Consider the following 25,294-nt stretch of genomic DNA (forward strand, 5'->3'; position numbering starts at 1 on the left):
TAATTACCAGTTAGAGGGATCTACAGTGTGAAAAAATTTAGAATGGTATCTAAAGGAAATATTTGTTTATAATTAAAACTCAACATAAATTATAGTTAATCTCTCTATGATATAAAAACAAACCAATGGGCATTTTGTCAGTTAATAAAGGAAATATCAACAGAATAAAATGTTTGTGACTATTAACAGGTGAAACTCTAATGATTCCATACACTAAATATAATGTCATATTTTAGGGAAAGCAATAGAACATGATTAAAGTTATATATAAAACTCCTCAAAAATTATTTTACCACATTTGTTGCTGTTAAATATGGTAAGAGAATAATACTAATTCTTCCTTTAAACCATAAACTTTAGTTTGAAATTCCTCAAGGGCAGGGACCATGTCTTATATATATTCTACCCTCAATATCACTTAGAACAGGATCTTACCCATAAGAGACACTCAGTAAGTAGTTTTTGATATATTGAAAATATAAAAATCCTTATCAATATGTTTGGGAATAGCTGAGTTATGAGAAAATAAAGCTGAACATCTAAGCAAAGATATAAAATCACCTGAAGAGAGGTGGCCTATCATCAAAAAATTAGGAAAAAAGAAAAATATGTTTTTAAAATAAATTCACGAAGTGTTTTTAATTATACAAAAGGCATTCGGAGAAGTCATTTAATTGAAGAATATTTTTATTTAAATTTGTATAGATGATCTAGCTGAGGCAGATAAGGGGAAGAAAAGAGGATTGAGATGTATTATACCAAACCCACTGCCATTAAGTCTATTCTGACTCAGTGACCCATAGGATTTCTAAGGCTATAATCTTTATGAAAACAGACTGCCACATCTTGTTCCGGCGTAGTGGCTGGTGGGTTTAAACCATTGACCTTTTGGTTAGCAGCCAGGCACTTTAACCGCTGTGCCACCAGGGCTCCTTTATTCACTTTAAGAAGGAACATATGATTGGGAAACAATTTTCCATGGGTTTCTTGAGCTTCTGCAAGTCTTGCCAAGTACAGGCACTGACTGTTTTCAAGAGTGTTTGTACAGTGAGCATCCTCGGATGATAAAGCTAACATCCTTCTGAACAAAGGATAGGTTTTCTTACAGCCTTACAAGGTAGAGATAGTGTCTCCCTCCAGAGAAAAGGGCAGGCATGCTTTCTGCCCATTACAGAAGAACCGGGCTCCCTAAAGGAAATCCTGTTGGCATAGTGGTTAAGTGCTACAGCTGCTAACCAAAAGGCTGGCAGTTCAAATCCACCAGGCACTCCCTGGAAACTCTATGGGGCAGTTCTACTCTGTCCTATATGGTCTCTATGAGTCAGAATCGACTCGAGGCAACAGGTTTGGTTTGCGGTTTTGGGCTCCCTGAGCTCAGGGTTCCTCTACTGTAACCAACCGTGTAGGTAGGCATCGCCTGGCCCTCTTTGTGCAACTTTGTGGGTATTGGGTTCAGGGCACTATAGCAAGAAAATGCTAATACTCTGGGTAATAAACTCTTTTGTTTCCATCTCTTAGTCTAATGCCTTCTGCCACCATCTATGAAACTGTGGCAGGCTATCTTGTTAACTAAGAGATAGAGTAAAATCTCAGACCCCTTCCGTTCTTAATACTTACCTGTTACTGTTTTTGTTTTTATAGGGCTGCTGGCATATTCAGAGGCCTGATACGACTGCTGCTTTGCCATGGGAGCACTTCCAACAGACACCTCATCCTCCTTCCTTCTGGTAACTGGCATAACAAGAGGAACAGCGACCACAGGCTGCTAGAAAGAACCAAAATGGAAAACTGAATGTTGACATTTGCTTAAGCAGTGACAGTTAAACAGGGCATCATGGAGGACAGCCCTTCACAAATTGAAGTTGCAGCTTTATTATTTCAAATCAATCAAACTCTCAGTCTCTCTTTCAACATACACACTTATCAACTTTAATTTTAAATTACAATTCTGGGTAAAAACCAAAAATACTTAGAATTACCCAGTTTTAACATAAATGTTCGTAAGATACATAGAGATAACATGGCAAGGGCAAATCAAAACTAAAATTAGTTTCGAAAATTTTGATTCCTAGAAAACAGAAAGTTATCTGTTTAGAATTAGGGATATATTTCTTTAAACTGATTATATACATATCAAACTGGACAGTCCAATTTCTTTGAAATTGCTGAAAATCTCTATATTTTGTTTGAAAATCATGTCCACAGCATAGTTAGAAAGCACTGAGAAATATGTACAGTTAGAGAAAGCTGGAAAACATTATAGTCCCATATTGAATGCATGAGTGCTGAGCTGGACTATAAAATGGCTTTTTCATCTTTATTCACTGAAATAAAGTCTGATGTTACTGCTGATGACGCCCAATACAATCTTGTCAGATTTTTGGCAAAAAAAAAAGGTATTTTTACGTTGTTACAGGATCAAAGATCAATGTTGAACTGGGTGGAAAACAATCATCTAAATGTTGGGTTTTAGCCACAAATTGAGAAGGAAATTACAACTTGGGGAACATCAGATGATAACTATAATACAGATGTATCAGATGACAAATGTGGCAGAGGCTGGTCAGGCTGCACTGTAATCTAACGTTATCTTCACCACAACAACCAAAATGTTGCAGAGTCAACTTTAAACTTCACCAATTTACAGTACTTACTTAATGTTACTTAGATTATGAATAAGTAAGTTAATGGATACATATATATATTATATAACTATGTAACATATCAAGTTCTGAAATAGAGGAAGAAAGGCAAATTATTTTACCATTACTAGTTACGCAAAGTAAAAGAACAAGAAAGCTGAAAATGACAAAATGAGTAGTTATGCAAAGTAAAAGAACAAGAAAGCTGAAAATGACAAAATGAATAGATTAAATATATTGTGGAAACATCACAACGTAGAATGCCTGATATCATATTAAATATGTAGTCAAATTAAGAATTCTATGGATTTAAACAATTCATTTATCTTGTAAGCTAAACAAACAATGCACAAACATTGGTTTATAACACAAATACAGTAATACAGCAATGTTAGGATTTAAAGACAACCTATTGTTACTTTCTAGTATACTACTAAAACATCTAAGATATATATGCCAAACAATTATTTGTCTTTTTATGGATTTGTCTTTTGTTGATGCACTTTTAATGCCTAAAATACTTAGTTTCCATATGGCCCATCTGACAACTAATACTTGGTGCTGTTAGCAACGCTTTCAAGTTGGTTTAAACTGTGGGTACTGCTAATAACATTACAAGGCCTCAATAAATGTTTTGTTGTTGTTGACTATGATTTTGATATACATCCATGACTATTCAGACAACGTCTCAAAGATCTCTATAATCCAAGTGCCATCAAAAAAATGTTATTTTTTGATAACCATGTCAAACAGTTATCTAGACTTTTATCGATCCTTGAAACTGCCATCTATTTTGCTAAATAATTACTAAGCATTAAGCTCTCCATGTTTAACCAAACCCTCCACTGCTTAGTTAACCAGAGTAACTAAAGTATTTGTTCCTAAAGAGCAACAACAAGGTCAAATTATTTTTCATGATAATCCATCCCAGGCTATTTATAAGGTTACATCTTTCCAACTGCACATTATGAAAATGAATCACAAATCCTTTTTTTCCAAAATGTCTATAAATCCCTGAATATTAAGACTCAAGTTTTTTTTAATTCTGAAATTAGTATTAGAAATTCAAACACTTATACAAATCTAAATAAAAAATAGCTTTTTAAGACCTAGCTGAGAAATGCTCAACGTATTGTGAACTTCTATTCATCTAAATTTAACTCATCTATAAAATAAGAGGGTGGAGATGCTGATTAGAAAACCTGTTTGTTCTCTAGTATTTAATGATTCCATAATCCCTCCAATTTCTTGGCCATCATTTATAAGTCTGGAATAAGATCCAAGAAAACATGACCAAGTTGAGCATGAAGATTAATATAAAATAAGTAATTACATAAATATGATGTGCTGCATAGTGTGATATTGAATTCAAGCACAATCACTAAAAGAGGAGATCAATGAAAGCCATGATAGTGGCAATATCCAACAGCTGACAAAAAATCTTTGGGTGATTAAAACTCTAGGTGCCTTTTCACATAGTGGGAAATAAAAATCCTATCTAACACAACAAGAATCTGGTAAATTTTGCATGCAGCTGTATTCTAAATATCTACAATGGCCCCCAAGAGATGCCAGGCCCTCATGGGCTGAATGATTAGTAATACAGGTACTGCATCTGCCTGTAGTCATACTGGGTAAGGAATAAGTGATATGGATGCTTTTAGGCAGTGACACTAGATCAGTGATCCCCTCCTCTTTTCTGGAAATACAGCCTCCTGGTCAAAAATTTGAAAATATGCAGGATTTCTTTTTATTAACTTCCCATTGCTCTGTTTTCATTCTTCCAGTTATACTCCAAGGCCCAGATCTGTCCTATCCTTGCCTCATCAATGCCCATGGTAACAAAATAACTACCTTGTGCCCTTCATTCTTATAAGATTATAGAAGATTATGAAGAATAAAAACAACATCAATATTCCACTATGACAAAGAATTAATGGCTATTAACATTTTATCATATTTTTCTTTTTGTTAAAAGGAGATACATCAAATATTACAGATAACGCTAAAATCCACCAACTGCCAACCCACTGCTCCTACCCACCTAGAGTCAACCACTATTCTGAGATTGGTGCAAGCCATTCAAATTAATTTTACATTTACACACACACAAGTATTTTAAGGGTTATTCTGGGGAAAAAAAAATACATACTCTCCTTGCATATATCCTTTGAAAACTGCTTTTTTCACTAAATATCATACTTCTGACACCTACATATTAAGACCTATTTTATAATTTTTAATAATACACAATTAAGTCATGTGAATCTGCCATGGTTTATTGACTTCCTTACAGTCAGTCATTTAGGTTGTGTCCAGTTTTACACGGCTGCAATGAATGCTGTCATACAGTCTAGTACATGACTCCTTAGGCCTATACAAATGTCACGGTAAGAACATACATATATCAAGAAGCAGAATTTTGGGATCTTAAAAAAAAAAAAAAAAACCCAGTGCCGATGCACAATTTCATTAATTTTCAAATTTTCACTCACAACAGTAGCATATAAGTTTATCCATTCTGTACATTCCTCATTAATATTGCATATTGACATTTTTCACCCAACGGATTTTCAAAGTGAAGTTTAATCATAAATTGATAATTGTTGAAGCTGAGTGATGAGGACATAAGGATTTAACGATACTATTCACTCAATTTTCTATAATATTTTTTAAAGCCTAAAAAAAGTACATTAGAGATGTTTTTTAAAGTATATTTTTGAGCGTGGCAGAATTATAGGAAAATAGTAATCTTATGAATTGCTGGGGAAAATGTAAATAGTACACCAATTCTGGAATTAATTTGGCAATATAACAAAAGTCTTAAAACATGCTAGGCATGTGCTTAGAGTTGCTAATTACACTTCCAAAAATATATTCTAAGAAAATACTTTAAGATGAAGGAAAACAAAGATTTAGCTAAGAACATACTTACTCCAATATTATTTATAACCCTGAATGGTTAGCAGTATGGGTATTTGTAGTTTACCTTTTAAACAAAATTTGTACTCTTTACGAACTTAGAAAAAATATTATTTCTAAATAGTTATAAGATGATAAAACAAAAATAAAAATTAAAAATCAAACTCATACCAATGTTCGTTGCAGCACTATTCACAATAGCCAAAATGTGGAAACAATCTAAATGCCCATTAACAGACGAATGGATAAACAAAATGTGGTACACACACACAATGGATTACTCAGTCCTAAAGAAAAATGAAGTACTTGATACATGCTATGACAAGGCTGAACCTTGAAAACATCACGTTGAGTGAAACGAATCCATCACAAAAGGACAAATGCTGTACGATCGCACTTACATAAAATAGGCAAATGTACAGAGACCAAAGCTTACTAGCAGTGGCAGAGAGGCGAGAGTTGCTGCTTAGGGCACACTGAGTTTCTGTTACTGGTGGTGGAATAGTTTGGAAAAAGACCGTAGTAATGGTTGTACAATGTGATGAACATGATCACTGAATTATACATGCAAAAATTAACTTGGTCAATGTTTTCTTATATGAATTTTTACTACAATTTAATTTATTTAATTAAGCTGAATGAACATTCTATTTGACCTTCAGGGATATCTATGGTGTACTGGAGATTAATACATCACTAATAAAATGCTAAGCAAGAATTTAAAACGAAATTTCTCAAATGGTCACTGCCCTTAGTATTGCTCCTCTATCCTCCATCTTCTACATTCTGCTAGAGAAAACTTTCTAAAATCCAATCTGTTTACATCAGTTTCACATAATTTCTCTTTACCTTTCATGATAAAATCTCAAACTCCCAGCATTACAAATAAAATCTTTCATGAATTGACAACTACTCTCTTTAAGAACACTGGCTCCTGTCTGGAAGCACTGATGATCCCTTTCTTCTCATGCTTTTGTTATCTTCTTTGCCTCTGCTCATACACTTCAATCTAGAACAACCTTCCCTGCCTGGCTTGACCCTATAATGCTCAGCTCAATTGTCAATTCTTCCTTTTCACACCCTCTCCTGTATGTGAGAACTATTTCTCTATTTTGCTTTCACATAATGCGGACACATATCTAACATAGCAATTACTAAAAATGACTTTATTCTATTCCTTAGTATTCTCAAATGGACTACATGCTCCTGGAAGGAAGGACTAAGCCGTGACTTTTAGTTCTGTAGTCCCAGTGTCTAGTACACTACCTAGTATTCTGTTAACTATTTGTTCGGAGAAGAGTGAAACAGGGAATAGGATGAAGGAAGTTTCACATGAAATTAGGAGAAAGCCAAGAATCACATATAAAAGATGTCCTTGAGTACTTTTTAGTTAATCTTGAAGTTCTTATTTAATTATAAATTTGCATATTTTTTTCTACCAACTAGCTTGGAGCTCCTTCAGGAAAAAGATACAAAGCTATTCCAAATAAGAATACTGAAAAACTATAATTAAAGTCAACGGGAAAATGTAATTCAATATAGAATAAATTTGATTTCACACATTCTTAGTTCAACCATTTACTAAAAAAAAAAAAAAAAGTGTGTAATTAAATAACCTTAGATAAGAAAACCTCAATAATCAATAGTTTCTTCATCTTTAAAATTCAAATAATAAAATCCATCTGTCAGAATTACATTTAAGTATCCTGACTAAGAGAATTACATTTAAATATCCTAGAAACTACAATTAGCCAATTCTTACTTTGTAATTCATATCTTTTTAAACAAACATGTATCTTAACTCTTTATCATGAGCCCCCCTCCCCCACCATTCCAGAGTTGGCCATTCAATGCATGTTTGTTAAATAAATCTAAAGTTGAAGAAGAAACAGAGAGATAATAAAGAGCAGAACTAACATTTACTGACACTGAGCACTCTGAAGGAAAGTAGGCCAGTAAATTAGGACTACCTACACTAGTCTTTCTAAACTATCTGCTTCACAAGTAATTTTATGAAAAGTCCCTTCAACAGTTAATGAAACTATGTTGGCTTGTAATCTCTTGTACAGAAATTAAGGAGTAGAATTGCTTGAGCGATTTTTTTTTTCCTTCCCCCTGGCCGGGGGGAAGGTTGTATAGGAGACAGAGAAATTCTGGCACATGTAGAAAATAATCAATGGAAAATATATATAATTATAATAACTAACTGAGGTAATAACTGATTCCACTAAGTGAATAAACATAAAAATCTCTCACCTGCTGCGTATGTCTACTGGTTCGTTTCTGGGGCTGATAGATGAGCCATGTATATAAGATTGGGTCAATACTAACTGCTAGTCCTTGCACATTACAAAGAAGTACAGCACCTAAAAAAGAAGGTTTTAAAATTGTTATAATTCCTTGTTAAAAACAAACTTGATACTACTTCACATCCACTAGAAGAGCGATAATAAAAAAGAGAAAATAACAATTGTTACTGAGAATGTGAAAAAATTTGAACCCTCATATTGCTGGTGGAAATGTAAAATGGTACAACCAGTTTGGGAAACAATTTGGAAAGTTTCTCTAAAAGTAAAAAATAAAGTTATCACATAGATTTTCTAGTGTGAAAGAAAAGGGCCAAAACAAATGAAAAAAAAAAAAAAATCAAACTGGAGGGAAAACCAGACAGATTAATAACCTCAAAAAACAAGAATCCATGAAACGGTAATAAAATGCTCTAAAAAAAAAAAAAATTTTAGGAAACAAACAAAAAACCTCTTACAAATTCATAATAAAATAGATCTGAAAAATTTAAAAGGGTTGGAAAACAGTAGAGAAATTTTCGCAAAAATGTACTTAGAAAAGAAAGATAGTAAGGAAGAAAATTACAAGATAACATTTGAAAACCAGTCCAGGAAGTCAACTATCTAATAGCAATTTTAAAGGGGAGAATAAAGAAAGCAGAAAAAAGAAAATCAATAATGAACTACACCCATTCCTTACTTATCGAGTATCTCATTATCTGACATTCTGCATTTACGACAATAATAAAAAGTCTTCTATCCAACTATTTTGCACATTAATGATATATGTATGGCAGTAATGAACACCGAGATGTGAGGTGAGAGTAATGCTGGCTGTGATGGTTAGTATTATATGCCAACCTGGCAGGGCCATGATTCTTAGTGGTCTGGCAGTTATATAATGATTTGGCAGTTATGTAACGATGTAGTCATCCTCCATTTTGTGATCTGATATAGTCATCCTCCATTTCAGCATAACATTGATTTTCACATAGTAACCTGGTCTTTGGAACATAACTATCAATAAGTGATGCTGGATGTATTCAAGACAACTTTCCATAATTGAAGAACATGTGTTTCTAGATTAATAGTACCCACAAGGTATCCAGTACAGAGATGGAAAACAGGCTACAAAGAAGTCACATAATTTTGAAATTTCAGAACTCTGAGGACGAACAAGCTTCTAGAGGTAAGGGGAAAAGAAGTTCACCAGAAGGAACAATCATAATTAGAGTAACTTTGGACTTTTATGAGTAACACTAAAAGCTGACAGAAAAATGGCACAATGCCTTCAAAATTCTGACTGAAAATTTTTACCAACCTACATTGAATTACATACCCAGACAAACTATTAATCAAATGTAGAGAGAATAAAGTCATTTTCACATATTAAAAATCTCAAAAAAATGTTCTCACATAGCCTTTTTGCCAAAGGATTATACCAAAGGAAACAAAGGATTACACTAAAAAAGAAAACATTAAATTCAGTAAGCAAAGGATTCAGCACAGGAGAGAAGTGATACGAATCCCCAGGATGGCAATAATGACTTAGTTATAGGTACATGGAAAGCTAAACAACAAAACAATTACTGAATACAGAAAAACAAGTGTTATAAAAGGAAAGGATAACCAATCGTAGCACACCACATGACTGTGTTACGAATAATGCTTATTTATAGTCAAGACAACATAAATTATGAATCAATCAGTTAATCAAACTTAAGAAATCAGCATATAGGGAGGATGGATATACAAAAAGAATATGTGATGGGCACCTGGGGAGGATAAAAAGAGCCAATTATGATTTTCCTTAGTAAAATGTCAATAAATGCTATCCTAAAATGAACAATGAAGAAAGAACAAGAGCCATGTTATTTAAATATATGTGCCTAATCACCAAAATATATGTACCTAAGCACCAAATTAATAGTTCCCAATTCACTGTCATGTAACATTCACATTAAGATCCATTAATGTTTTCCACAAACAAAAGTCATTAAGCAACACAGAAAGCAAGCCATTGTGAGTCAGAGTCAGAAAAAACAACCAACAACAAATTTTTAGTCATTTAAGCACTATAAATATTAGGATACAGAATATAAAACAGCTGTATATAAATTTTAAAAAGCAAACTATGGAATCATAAAGATGAACAATGAGAATCAAGAAAGATTAAACATATTTTAAAGAAAATGGAAATTATAAAATGATAAATGTAATTGCTGAAATAAAAAACTCATTGGACAGGTTAAAATAGCATATTAGATGCAGCTGAAGAAAGGATTGGTGACACAGAAGAAACACAACGAAATAATTTAGAATGTAGCACACATAGAAACAGGAAGTGAAAAACACTCAAATGAAGTTAACTGAGTAAGAAGACCTAACACACTTCTGATTGGAATTCAGAGGGAGATGCTAAGAATGGTGAAAAAGCAATATTAAGAGATAAATGTTAAGACTTTTATACCAAAAAACAAAAAACCCGTTGCCATCGAGTAAATTCTGACTCATAGGGACCCTATAGGACAGAGTAGAACTGTCCCATAAGAGTTTCCAAGGAGCACCTGGTGGATCTGAGCTGCCAATCTCTTGGTCAGTAGCCACAGCACTTAACCACTATGCCACCAGGGTTTCCAAGACTTTCATAGAACTGTTAAAAGATAAAAACCCAGTGCCACTGAGTCAATTCTGACTCCAAGCAACCCTATAGGACAGAGTAGAACTGACCCGTAGAATTTCCAAGGAGTGCCTGGCGGATTTAACTGCTGACCTCTTGGTTAGCAGCTGTAGCACGTAAGCACTATGCCACCAGGGTTTCCTGTTAAAAGACAGCAAACCTCAAATCCAAGAATCTCCATGAATCCCAAGCTTAATAATGATAAATAAACCTACAGTAAACAAAAAAGCTGTAAAACACTGAAAGAAAGGAAAACAGAGAAGAAACCAAAATGAAAAGACAGATCAACTATAAAAAAGACAATGGCAAATATATTAACAACCAACTTCTTAGCACATAATCACTGGTAATCACTATATAATACATTCTTCTGTATGTAACAACTACTATATTCAAAAGATGAGAGGGAAAAATAATTAAACCCGCTATTTAAAATAAATCAGTATAAGTTTTGTCTTGCTACTATTAAGCACATCAAGTACAGGCCACATACAAATCTTTTTTAATTGTGATGAAAAATATCATAAATAAATAAACTACACAAACAACCAAACCCTTGTCCAGTCCATTCCGACTCAATAGCGACTCTGCAGGGCAGCGAAGAACTGCCTCTTAACATTTCCAAGGCTTTAAATCTTATGGAAGCATACTGCCACATATTTCTCCAATGGAGTGGCTGGTGGGTTCAAAAGGCTGAGCACTTTAACCACTGTGCCACCAGGGATCGTAAATAAACAAACTCACTGTCATCGAATCAATGTCCACTCATACCAACCGTATAGGACAGAGAACTACCCTACAGGGTTTCCAAGGCTGTAATCTTTACAGAAGCCAACTGCCACAACTTTCTCCCATGAGCAGCTGGTGGGTTTGAACTGCCAAACTTTCTGTTAGCAGCCAAATGCTTCACCCACTGTACCACCAGGGCTCCTTCCTACATAAACAAAGTAATGTATAAACAAAAAGTATGCAAGCTGGAAAAAAAGTAAAATAAGAAATTTACACACATCTTCTACATTACAAGGTCTTCAGATGTGCCAAAAACTAAATATGTTGAATGAATTTTCAAGAACTTTCTCAACACGTAATTAGCACACCTGAGTAACTGAAATTTTAGAGAGAGGAAAAGGAAAACAATATCTTCGGCATGAAAACTAATCTTCAAAGCCTTTTTTTATTATAATTAATAACGAGTTTTAAAAAAACTTCAACATGCTATATAAACTATATGATTACATTGTACAAAAAAATGTCTTCATGACTTACAGCTAGATTTGAACATTACGAAGGTTAAACAGGTGATAAAAGAATAACCCATTAATTTAACATGAATTTTGTTAAATTATAATCTAAATTATAATTTAGAGATAATATTATCCTAAATTTAGAGGGATATTTTCATGCGGTACTCAACGTACGGAAACCCTGGTGGCGTAGTGGTTAAGTGCTACAGCTGCTAACCAAGAGATCAGCAACTCAATTTACAAGACACTCTTTAAAAGTAATGCACAAACTCTGACATGTAAGTGTGGATGCAATTAGTTTGATACTGACTTGACTCAGAGCAGATCCCCTATAAATCACTAAAATTTGGCAACATATTATTCTGTTTAATCTTAGCCCGGGAGACAACTAAAGACAAAAGTGTGCTTTACTTCTCTGTTCACTGCCAAAATGGCTCACTTATCCACATTCCATTCAGACTTCAACAATTAGCTAACCCAGGGCACCACTGGTCATTTTCAGTTACACCCTAAGCTGAAGTATGAGAGCCAAAATAAAGGTTAGAGACTAAATTTGCACTGCTTTAAAATTAAACATATATGTTTCCTGTAAATTATAGAACATACACGACAGTCAAAGAGATTGTCCGGTAAAATATCAAGTTATATAAGGGAAAAACTATCCTTTTTTTTTTTTTTTTTTAATATTTTATTGTGTTTTACCTGAAAGTTTACACAGCTAATTAGAATCCCATTTAACAATTTTTATACATATTGTTCTGTGATACTGGTTACAAATTTTCACAATGTTTCAGCAGTATTCTCATTATTTCCATTCCGTTTGTTCTGTTTCCATTGATCTAGCCTCCCTGCCCGTTTGTTCTGTTTCCATTGATCTAGCCTCCCTGCCCTTCCTAGCCTTCACATAAATGTCACCGGTTCTCATATCGTTGATTGTTTAAGGGCTGCATTACTCACAGGTGATAACTGTTTATTTTATAAGCCAATCTATTATGTGGCTGGAGGATGACCTCCAGGAGAAACTTAAGGGACAAATTAAAAAGGTGTCTTAGGGCTATAGTCTCAGGCGCTCCTCTAGTCTCAGTTCAGTAGGTCTGACATTTTTTATGAATTTGAGTTTTGTTCTACATTATTATCCCATTCTATTCAGGACCTTCTATCATATCTCTGGTCAGAATGGTGGGTAGTCATAGCCTGGCACCATCTAGTTCTTCTGGTCTTAGGCCAGCTTTTGCTGAGTCTTTGGTTTCTTTCATTTCCTTTTGCTCCAGAGAAGTAGAGACGAATAAGTGTTTCTTAGATGCCCCTCACAAGCTTTTAAGACCCCAGACACTCCTTACCAAACTAGAGTGTAGAACATTAACTTTATGAACTACGTTATGCTAATCGACTAAGTTATCCCATGAGACTACGGTCCTAAAGACTGTTAACCCAGTAAACCAATCCTGCAAGTTATTTGGGTATGTCTAGGAAGTCTCTGTGCCCTCTATGCGCTGTATTACATATATGGATATATAAGCAGCACACGCAAACACGTGTATATGCATATACCTACAGATACACCTATCCATGCATGTGCATGAATCACATGCCTAACTATACACATATATGCATACATGTCTGCATTTTATCTTGAAACCAAGGATGAAACAAAAACAGATATATTACTCAACATCTAAATTTAAGTGGCTAAAATGCATTTTTCTATTAAGGAGTTATAGTAATTACTTTTAAGATCAACTTCTAATAATTTTAACTAAACATCATAATTATTAAGTCAACAAAAAAACTGGGACTGAAATTTTCAAATATTATAAGGAAGACCCAAGGAACCCACACGCCTTAAAATGAAAACTATGAAACAACAAAAAGAGGAAATAAATGATAGATCTCAATATCTTTCTTCAAATATCATTAAAATAGTGGCAAAAGAGAAGAACTGATACCTCAAAAAGAATAAACCAAGTAGTGGGTAAGAAAGGTGAAGAACAATTGGTATGATAGAGTAATCAGAGGCTGATAAATGACAGAACAGAGATCAGCTGCCAACCACTGGCAACTTTATCCAAATAATTGTCAAACTTTATATAAATGAATCATAAGACTTTTAGGTATGTGTGTACAGCAGTTCATGTCAATTAACAATTAATCATTATTTAACTGTTACTTAATTAACAATTACCAGGAGCCCTGGTGGTGCAGTGGTTAAGCACTCAGCTCCTAACCAAAAGGTCAGCGGTTTGAATCCACCAGCTACTCCTTTCACATACAATGTTTGACGTTCAATTAATAATTATGAAACACACACAAAAAAAAAAAGCAGGAAAAAAGTGATCCATTGATAAAGCAGAAATGAGTCAAGAGCACCAGTCTCAGAGGCGGCCCAGATACTGGGATTATCAAACAGGAACTTTAAAGGGACTCTGATGAATATGCTAAAAATGTAGTGGAAAAGGCAGATGACATGCATGAACTGAAGGAAAATTGTAGCAGAGAGATGGAAACTATAGAAAAAAGATCCATATGAAAATACTAGAATTAAAAAACACAGCATAAACTCTTAGCCTCCACCATTAAGACTTCCTACCACCACTGATCTTTCCATTCTCTGGCCAACTATGATACTATGTATTACAGAGCTCATTCTGGCGACCGATTGTTTCCTTTTTCTCAATGAATGAGAAAATAGCATCGGTTTAAGAATAAAGACCATAGAAGCAGTGCAGGATGCTTTATGAAAGCGCGGTATGTGAAACAGTATCACACTCCATTGCCTGGAAACATTAAGGATCTCTCTGTGTTCCTCAGTCATGGATTCAAAGTGAGACAAGTCAGCCTGGTGGTGTGCTTTTCTCCATTCAAGTTCAGACACATAGAAATCAGAGAAATAGATTTCATTAGGAATTCTTCAAAATTGTGTTATTTTCTTCTTCTTCTTCTTTTTTTCTTTTTTGCCCCAGATCAAAATAGTGATTCCTCAATCAGCTTTATGTGATATTATGTTAGTATTTTTTCTCTTTCTGTTTGACTCATGTATCTGATTGTGATACTGGAAAAGAACCCACCAGGGAGAGTTAATGGTAATTTCAAATCTTAAGAGTCAGTAATTAATACTTTGTGGCATTTCAAAGTTTGGTTCTCTAGCTTTTTGACACAAAACGCTAAAACCATAAGATAATTAAGACAGCTTGGATGACAGAAAGTTTAGAATTTTTGAATGATAAAAGATATTTTAAACAAAATTAAAGGTGAAAGAAACCATAAAAATATTAGAAAAAGATAATATTCAGGACATATGAAGAGGTCCAAAAAAATTACTGAGGAAAAAAAATACCACCAAATAGAAAAAATGGGCAAAGGACACAAATTTGAAATCAAAGAATATAAACGGCCTTCACTAATGCTCAACATCACTAATAGCAAAAGAAATTCAAGGTAAAACTGTAAGATAATTGTTCAACAACACATTTTAAAAAGCTTAAATGAATAAAATTCTATCACTGATAACTGTGGAAGATAAAGTACATTTATGCTGGGCTAAAAAGAATGTAAACTGGTACAGTATTTTTGGAGGCCATTTTAAAATTGCCTATTGAAATTTTAAAAGTATATACTCAAAGACCTAGGAATTTTAGTTCCAGGAATTCTATAAAAACACTTGTAGATGCTTTCAAAGGCATACGCACAAAGATATTCATTCGTAGTATTATTTATAATAACGACAAAAAGCCAACTACAATGTCTATAGTCGAATTTGTCGAATTTGACAATGTATCTAATGGATCACCATTTAGCTATTAAATGATACTTTATCGGAGCAGTTCTACTCTGTCCCACAGGGTCACTATGAGTCGGAATAGACTTGACGGCAACGGGTTTGTTTTTTTTTTTAACGTCCTAAATTATGAAAATTGTATTTTAACTATTTCTGTATCACCTTTATAAACAGGCCCCAAATCCCAACATGTGTATTAATTGTTGTTGTTGTTGTTACGTGCCGTCCAGTTGGTTCCAGCTCATAGCAACCCTATTCACAACAGAACGAAACACTGCCCAGTCCTGAGCCATCCTTACAATCGTTGTTATGCTTGAGCTCACTGTTGCAGCCACTGTGTCAATCTACCTCTTTAAGGGCCTTCCTCTTTTCCGCTGACTGTGTACTTTGCCAAACATGATGTCCTTCTCCAGTTACTGATCCCTCCTGACATGTCCAAAGTGTGTAAGACAAAGTCTTGCCATCCTTGCTTCCAAGGAGCATTCTGGTTGTACCAAGACACATTTGTTCACTCTTTTGGCAGTCCGTGGTACACTCAATATTCTTTGCCAACACCACAATTCAAAGTCTTCCATTCTTCATTCTTCCTTATTTATCGTCCAGCTTTCACATGCATATGAAGGTAATGAAAACACCACGGCTTGGGTCAGGTGCACCTAAGTCTTCAAGGTGACATCTTTGCTTTTGAAAACTTTAAAGAGGTCTTTTGCAGCAGATTTACTCATTGCAACGTGTTGTTTGATTTCTTGACTGCTGCTTCCACGGGTGTTGATTATAGATCCAAGTAAAACGAAATCCTTAACAACTTCAATCATTTCTCCACTTCACATGATGTTGCTTATTGGTTCACATGTGAGGATTTTTGTTTTATGCTGAGGTGTAATCTATACTGAAGGCTGTGTTCTTTGATCTTCATCAGTAAGCACTTCAGGTGTCCTTCACTTTAATCAAGCAGGGTTGTGTCATCTGTATAAAACAGGTTGTTAATGAGTCTTCCTCCAATCCTGATGCCCCATTCTTTTTCATATAGTCCAGCTTTTCACATTTGCTCAGCATACAGATTGAGCATGTACGGTTAAAGGATACAACCCTGATACATACCTTTCCTGACTTTAAACCACACAGTATCCCCTTATTCTGTTTGAATGACTGCCTCTTGAACTATGTACAGGTTCCTCATGAGCACAATTAAGTGTTCTGGAATTCCCATTCTTTGCAATGTTATCCATAATTTGTCATGATCCACACAGTCCAACGCCTTTGCGTAGTCAAAACAGGTAAACATCCTTCTGGTATTCTCTGCTTTCAGCCAGGATCCACCTGACATCAGCAATGATATACCTTCTTCCAAATTCTCTTCCGAATCTGCCTTGAATTTCTGGCAGTTCCCTGATGATACATTGCTGCTACTACTACTTCTGAATGATATTCAGCAAAATTTTACATGCCTGTGATATTAATGATATTGTTCACTGATTTCCACATTCAGTTGGATAATCTTTTTGGGAATAGGCATAAATATAGATCTCTTCCAGTCAGTTGGCCAGCTAGCTGTCTTCCAAATTTCTTGGCATAGACTAGTGAGCACTTCCAGCATCTCAGTTGGTATTCCGTCAATTCCTGGAGCCTTGTTTTTCGCCAGCGTCCTCAGTGCAGCTTGGACTTCTTCCTTCAGTACCATCAGCTTCTGATCATATGCTACCTCCTGAAATGGCTGAACGTCGACCAGTTCTTTTTGGTATAGTGACTCTGTGTGTTCTTTCCATTTTCTTTTGAAGCTTCCTGTGTCATTTAATATTTTCCCCGCAGAATCCTTCAACATTGCAACTCGAGGCTTGAATTTTTTCTTTTGTTCTTTCAGCTTGAGAAATGCTGAGCCTATTCTTCCCTTTTGGTTTTCTACCTCCAAGTTTTGCACACATCATTGTAATACGTTACTTTGTCTTCTCAAGCCGCCCTTCAAAATCTTCTGTTCACCTTTTTCATCATTTCTTCCTTTTGCTTTAGCTACTCGACATTAAAGAGCAAGTTTCAGAGTCTCTTCTGACATCCATTTTGGCCTTTTCTTTCTTTCCTTGTCTTTTCAATGACCTCTTGCTTTTTTCATGTTTGATGTCATTCAACCACTTGTCTGGTCTTCGGTCGTTAGTGTTCAAAGCATTCAAAGCATCAAACCTATTCCTGAGACGATCTCTAAATTCAGATGGGGCATACTCAAGGCCATACTTTGGCTCTTGTGGACTTGTTCTAATTTTCTTCAGTTTCACCCTAAACTTGTATATGAGCAATTGATGGTCTGTTTGCAGTCGGCTGCTGGCCTTGTTCTGACTGATGATATTGAGCTTTTCCATCATCTCTTTCCACAGATTTAGTCGATTTCATCTCTGTGCCTTCCATCTGGCGAGGACCGCATGTATAGTCACTGTTTATATTGGCAAAAAAAAGGTATCTGCATTGAAGATAGGTCTTGCAAAATTCTATCACGTGATCTCTGGCATCTTTTCTATCGCCAAGGCCATGTTTTCCAGCTATCAATCCTTTGTTTTCAACTTTCATATTCTGATCACTAGTAATTATCAATGCATCCTGATTGCATGTTTGGTCAATTTCAGACTATAGAAGTTGGTAAAAATCTTCAAATTCTTCATCTTTGGCCTTAGTGGTAGGTGCATAAATTTAATAGTCATATTAATTGGTCTTTCTTGTAGGTGTATAGATATTATTCTACCACTGACAGAGTTGCAGTTCAGGATCGATTTTGAAATGTTCTTTTTGATGATGAATGTAATGACATTCCTCTTCAAGTTTTCATTTCCAACTAGTAGACCATATGGTTGTCCAATTCAAAATGGCCAATACTAGTCCATTTCAGCTCAATAATACCTAGGATATTGATCTTTATGTGATCCATTTCATTTTTGACAGTTTCTAGTTTTCTTAGAGTCATACTTTGCATGTTCCGTATTCCAACTATTAATGGATGTTTACAGCTGTTTCTTCTCATTTTGAGTCATGCCACATCAGCAAATGCAGGTCCCAAAAGCTTTACTCCATCTATGTCATTAAGGTCTACTCTAGTTTGAGGAGGCAGCTCTTTGCCAGTCATATTTCCAACCTGAGGGATTCATCTTCCAGCACTTTATTAGATGATGTTCCGCTGCTATTCATAAGGTTTTCACTGGCCAGTTCTTTTTAAAAGTAGAGCACTGGGTCATTCTTCCTAGTCTGTCTTAGTCTGGAAGCTCAGCTGAAACCTGTCTGCCATGGGTGACCCTGCTAGTATCCGAATACCAATGGTACAGCTTCCAGCATCACAGCAACACACAAGCTCCCATAGTATGACAAAGTAACAGATACACGTGGGATGATAGCAATTCTCAAAATGATGTAAAATGAGAATCTTCAGAGTCATCCATACTATGTAGTGATTATAGTTTATCAATTTCTTATATAACAGTAGATGTTGGAAACTTTAAAAGTCATAATAATATTCAATAGACTAACCGAAAGAGCGATTTTAAGTACAAAATCCCTCAGACTACAATTTTAGAATAATAATAAATCTTATTTTGAAAATTAAATAAGCATGTATTTTATGACACTTGACATTATTTCACCTAATCTCTAATGGTACAAACCACAGATTTCTAGCACACCTAAGTCCATGACTGTTCCCTGAAACCCATCAGTCATCCTTCTCCAGTCAAGTTCCTCCCCCCACCTAAGAAACTAAAGCTACTTTTGTACTACAAGAACCCTAAGATCACCATGTCCAAAACAAAATAAAAATGTTTTTAGAAAACTGGTTTTCTGCATGTGTCAAAAACAGCGGGAATAACTTCCTGCAGCATTTCTTGTAGCATGTGTCTCCTGGCAACATATTCTCTTAATTTTTATCTACCTGGAAATATCTTAAATTCATGTTTACTTTTGAAGGATAGTTTCACTGGATATAGATTTGTTTTGTTTTGTTTTTTGTTTTAATTTTCCATAGCACTTGCAATGTCATTGCAGTATCTTCTCATCAAAACTATTTTTGAAGTCAGCTGTTACTAGTACCATTGTTCCCCTCTATGTTATGGGTCATTTTCTTCTTGGTACTTTCAAGATAATTGAGTACACTTTGGCTTTCAACAGTTAGTCTCTAGCAGTAGTTTTATCTGCGTATACTTATAAGGCTTGAAGTTTGCTAAATCTTTTGACTGAGTAAATGTTTTTCATCCAATTTGAGAACTTTCTCACCCTTATTTATTTTTTTCAGATTTTTTTATGCCCTTTCTTCCCTTTTCTGGGATCCAAATTACACATATACTAGCATGTTTTGATATTGCCCTACAAAATTCTAAACTTTGTGTATTTTGCTAAACCACTTTATGTTCTCGGAATGAATAATTCTAATGACCTATATTTAAGTTCACTGGTTCTTTCATCACTCACCTAAAATATTCTGTTGAGGTTACCTAACCAATTTTGTAGTTATTCTACTTATACTTATCCACGCTTTCCATTTTTAAAAAGAATAGCTATTTCTTTATAACGTGTATATATTCATTCATTAAAACTGTATTTTCCTTCAAATATTTGAATAGATTTTTATATTTTTGAAACATTGTTATAGTAGCTGCTTTGAGGTCTTTGTCTCCTAAATCCAATAGTTGGGCCCAATCGAAGTCAGTTTCTCTTGACTACGTTTTCCATGAGTCTGGGTCACACCTTCTTATTTCTTTGCATGTCTAAAAATCTTCGTTTGAAAACTAAGCATTTTAAATAGGTTGCAGGAACATTGATTAAGTTTTGTTCTTCTGAAGAGTATTACTTTTTTTTAAAAAAATTGACGGGAAATTAACTTGTCCCTACTAAAACTTCAAAATCTTCTTCTCCATAGTGTACGTTACCTGATATCTCCACTCCATTTTGGCTGTTGTTGCTATTACTATTTTTATTGGTTTGTTTTGAGCCCTGGTGGCACAGTGGTTAACAATGAGTTTTTTTGTTTTGTTCACTTATTTTTAGCCTGGTTCCCAAGAGGTCTCTTCTGTGGCTTACCTGTCAGTCACTGATTTGAGCTGAGATACTTTAAGACTGTTCAAACACCTCTGGTCTGTTTTCACCAAGCTGTGTGTGAGTTGATAAGTTCACTCAAATATGCGGCAATTTTGCAAGTCTTTCAGGATTTCAAATTTTGCTAAACTCTCTGGGATCTCATAAGTGCTTGCAGAGTTTATCAGGCAGCCAAGAATGTGTGGGGAGTTTATTATCTCAGTCCTTCTGCAATTACCTCATTTCCAAAATCTCCCTGTTAAATTTCTACTTGCTCTGCCAAGCATCCTGAAACAACTGTACAAACTTTAGCAGGTAAAGCTCACTAGGTTTTTGCTGCCAGAGGTAAGGGCATGGGAGTCCTTCCAGACAAGAAGGTCACAACCTCACTGTTGTTACCAGATGCAGTAACTGTTTTTCACAAATAAACACTTCTTCAGTTCTTTCCTGCATTTGGTGATTTTCCAGTGCTTAAAATGGTTACTTTCAATAAGTTTATCCAGTTTTATACTTACCTTCTATTCCGGAGAATTGCCATACTGCCTTTTAACACTACAGCACAAGTAGATTCCCATTCAACTATGTTTTACAAATTACATTTCATCAGCTAACATAATATTTAATTACAGTTGTAAATGTAAAAGTATAAACAATTTGGGGAATAAACACAATTATTTGTAGGAGGAGAACTGAGGTATATGCTACCTTGATTGCCACGCAAGTGTAACATGCAATGGGCATGTTAAGTATGTTGTATAGAAAGAAGGGAGGGTGTTCTATGATCTGAAAAGTCATTTATATGGGCATGTCAGTTAACAGAGCTTACAGTGTATATGTTATAAAACTGTCATCTTAGAAACCCAAAGTTATTTGCTAAATGAAAAATGTCCTTTAAGACAGCACATCTGCCTTAAATGCTTCATGCTATTATTGGATATATTATCAAAATAAGCTGACTAAATGCTACATAAAATTGACTTTTTACCTTGAAGTAAGAGCATTAATAAACAAACCTAAATAGTAAATTTACATTTAAAAAATTCCCATTTTTGATACCCTGTATGGATATTCCATAGTAAGAGATGACTGGCTGTGGTATAGTCCAGTGCATACTCGGCTGCATAGATAAAATTTTCTTTCTTTCCTAAAAGCTAAGTGTTTATAGCATGGTATCTACCACCCAAACCTACCTTCCAAAAAAGAGGCTTGGAAATCTTAATAACTGAAGTCACATCACCCTTTCCTTAGAAATGTTCTATCAACAATACACATCTATAACTCTTAGGCCGCCTTTTGTACTGAAAACACAAAAACTTCACATAGTTTTTTAGTCTGCAATAAATATATATATTGCCAATATACAAGCTGATATATAAGAAATTCATTACAAAGTGAACAATCTAGTGGTAATATGTGTGTGTATATACACACATGCATATATGCATTTATAAAACAAAAAGACAAGTAAAATTATAATATTTTCCATAAATGACATTAAAATCCTAATGACTTTACAAATTTAAAAACAGCTTCAAGGTAACTGATCTTTTTAAAATAATAAAAAAAATTGATACCAAGCAATGAACCATCTTTTATGCTCAAAAAATAAACATCTAAAGAGGGTGTCAGAACTTGACCATCTGTAGCATATTACACTGTCATATCAATGGCACTACATAGCAGTTAAGATTATGCAGGCAGTCCTATTAAAAGAACTAATAAAACTTTACATATAATGTATGAGCTGGAGAGCAAATTCTTTTTGAACAATATTTCAAAAGAAGCCAAAATACCATATGTTTCTGAGTTACCAAAACAAGCAGAGTTTTAATGATTCCAATATCATAAATTTTTTAAAGATAAACTTAATAAATTCACCAACATCATGTCCTAAAGACTAAAATATTCTGTATGTGTGGCAAAAAAGATGTAATTATTATCTTCTCTTATCAGTATTATGATTTTCTACTCTGAAATTAGTAATAAAATATAATCTCATTAACATAAATTGCTAATTTTAATAAAATATCACAAAAGTTAGAAATTAAGTTTGATATAGTTCCATAATAACTTCCAATATTATCAATAACTGTACATATTACTTGCAAATTTAATTTTGTTTTCTTTGTATTAGAGAACTAATTTCCTCCAGAATTTTCATGTTAAGGATAATGCCTTTGTTAAAAAAAAAAACTTATATAATCAATTGGATTTGACAATGATATACCCTATGTATCATTTTTTGTAGTAAACTTGTACTGTTTTAACTTAGGGTGAATATTACCAACTGAAATTATGAAGAAAACCGTTAACAAGGATTTGTAAGAGCCTTAATTCTTAAATAGGTATATCAGGTAAAACTAGAGAATACAAAGTGGATACATGTTCTTTATAGGACTGTATAAAGAAGTGAAGCTGATGCTACTTGAATTCCATTGCATAACTCAGATGATAAAGTAAAAAGTTGTTTTGTTGGGTTTTCTAACGTAAGTGAGAAACATATAAAACTGGATGCTACTGTTCAAAATAAATAGAACTTTTGCTATGTAGCCAAAAATTAATTCCTGATTAAAGGTAATATGGTTTAAAATTATCCAAAGAACTATAAATTTAACCTCATGAAAATCTCCAAATGCAGAAAATTCTAAGACAAGCTAACGTTTTCTGATTTTAAACACCATTTTATAAACTACACAATCATCTCTCAAAAGTTTGAAATCACATTATGTTCAAAAAGGATTAAAGATTTTTATAGTAGGTATCATTTTTTGATACCTCTTTTACACAAAGTATGATATCTGGTGTTTTACATATATTATTTCATTTAATTCCTACAAAAACTCGTTAACATAGAGTTTATTTGCTCCATCTCACAGCTGGGAGAAAAAAACAACAAAGCTTTCAGAAGTCAAGTAATTTGCTTAGGGTTATGCAACATTTAAGTATTAATAGATTAAGGGACTCTAGGACTTTTCTCTTTTCATATATATAATAATTAAGAATTATGTAAATTTAAATATCTATTGGATTACGCAAACTGCACTACTTCTACTATCTAAATTCTATCGACTTATCTGTGGGTCTATAAAACAGAAAACTATTAATTTTGAAATTATGATTTGTATAATAAATAATTGTGATTAATAAAAACAAGATCAGTAACTGCAAAAATGGCATTAGAAAAACCAACTCTATTAACATTTTAATGTTTTTAAAAGCATAATTCTATCACAGAAAATAATGATAAACCTATACAACTTTCAGTGATCATTAATCTTGAGTTATCTCATTTAAATATACATCTATTTTCATTTTTAAATCACGCATATAAATTAATCACCATAATTCTTTCTTACCATTTATGAACCTAGTATTTCCTAGGTACTCAAGGTTTTTCAAGGTGCAAAGCTGAGAAAAGCAAAAAACTTGAGAAGTCAAAAACTCGAGAATTCAAAAACTCTTAAGCTGTTAAGCAATCTTGTAGAGGTGGTGATGGGGGCGGTGGGAAAGAGGGGAAATAATAAACGAACAATTACAAGCAGTTTTGAAAGGTTGTAGCTGAAGATATGTTCAGCTTACAGCTAGATCATTAATGGCCTTTCTAAGGAATTATTTCATTCTGAGAGTGTCAGATACCAGTGAAGATTTTTCAGCTGGAGGAAAACAACATCTCAGATGTGCATTTCAGTAAAATCAAAACTGATGCAGCACTGACTATGAGTCGAGAGGGTGGAGGTCAAAAAAAAAAAAAAAAAAAAACTAGTATACTACTCTCAAAATTTCAAGCATTCAGAACAAAAGCCACAAAGTCGTAACCTAAGACAATATAAACTTAGGCTGAATGGAGCAGAGGTTAAATTTCAGGAAATATTTTATTTGAGAAGTAGAAATAAGATTTGGTAACTAAAAAAAACACAAGATATAGGAAAGAATGGCTAGAGAATAGTGATAATTACCTACGGAATGAACTAAAGTAAGAAATGAGTTTGAAGGGAAAGAAGAATTTGGGAAATGAGGAATCTGGGATAGTGGCACAATGGTTAAGCACTCAGCTGCTAACAGAAAGGCTGGTAGTTCGAACCTACCAGTGGCTTCACAGAAGGAAAGACCTGGTAATCTGCTGCCGTAAGATTTTAGTCTAGGAAACCGATGGCACAGTTCTACTCTGTCACATAGGGTTGCTATGAGTAGGAATCAACTTACTGGCACACACAACAGCAGCATAAAAACCCAGGTATGTACAACCCATAGTTACGAAACCAACCCCCATAAAGCCTGTGATATCAAAAATTTGAGGTACATGTGATGGTTCATAATAACAAATGAGCACTACTTTGCAACGTGCATCGAAACATTTTTATTATTGTATTATTATGTTAAAATGTGTTAGTGTTTTAATGTTTTTATGCATACAAAGGTACACTATATACTATACACTAAGACAAACATTTCACTAACTGATGCTAGACATGAGCTGTGCCTAACTTATGTACAAATTGGACTTAAAGACAGATTTAGGAACGGAACTCATTCATAATCCAGTGACTGCCTGTACTCAAAATAACAAAATAAGCATGGTAGGTCTTAATAGAGAACAATTAAGAATTGGTGGAAGGCTATGTTAAAGCTAACAGAATGCAATTAAAACAACTGACTGTTAACAAAAAGATTGGCGGTTCAAAACCACCAGTGGCTCCATAGGATAA

At 34.2% G+C, this 25,294-nt stretch overlaps 1 protein-coding gene across 16 annotated transcripts in view; it reads right to left on the bottom strand.

Moving 5' to 3' along the window:
- VPS13B (vacuolar protein sorting 13 homolog B) overlaps positions 1-25,294 on the bottom strand; it is a 915,182-nt gene that overhangs the window by 496,963 nt on the left and 392,925 nt on the right. For 15 of the 16 annotated variants that reach the window (XM_049854597.1, XM_049854595.1, XM_049854590.1 and 12 more), the window contains 2 exons: positions 7,821-7,930; positions 1,618-1,765 (listed from right to left, as the gene is read on the bottom strand). In XM_049854597.1, the coding sequence (XP_049710554.1) occupies positions 1,618-1,765; positions 7,821-7,930 (258 nt within the window). The remainder of the gene's footprint in view (positions 1-1,617; positions 1,766-7,820; positions 7,931-25,294) is intronic. The other variant, XM_049854593.1, reaches the window with a different exon arrangement.

Source organism: Elephas maximus, chromosome 15 (assembly GCF_024166365.1).
Source record: "Elephas maximus indicus isolate mEleMax1 chromosome 15, mEleMax1 primary haplotype, whole genome shotgun sequence".
Lineage (NCBI taxonomy): Eukaryota > Metazoa > Chordata > Mammalia > Proboscidea > Elephantidae > Elephas > Elephas maximus.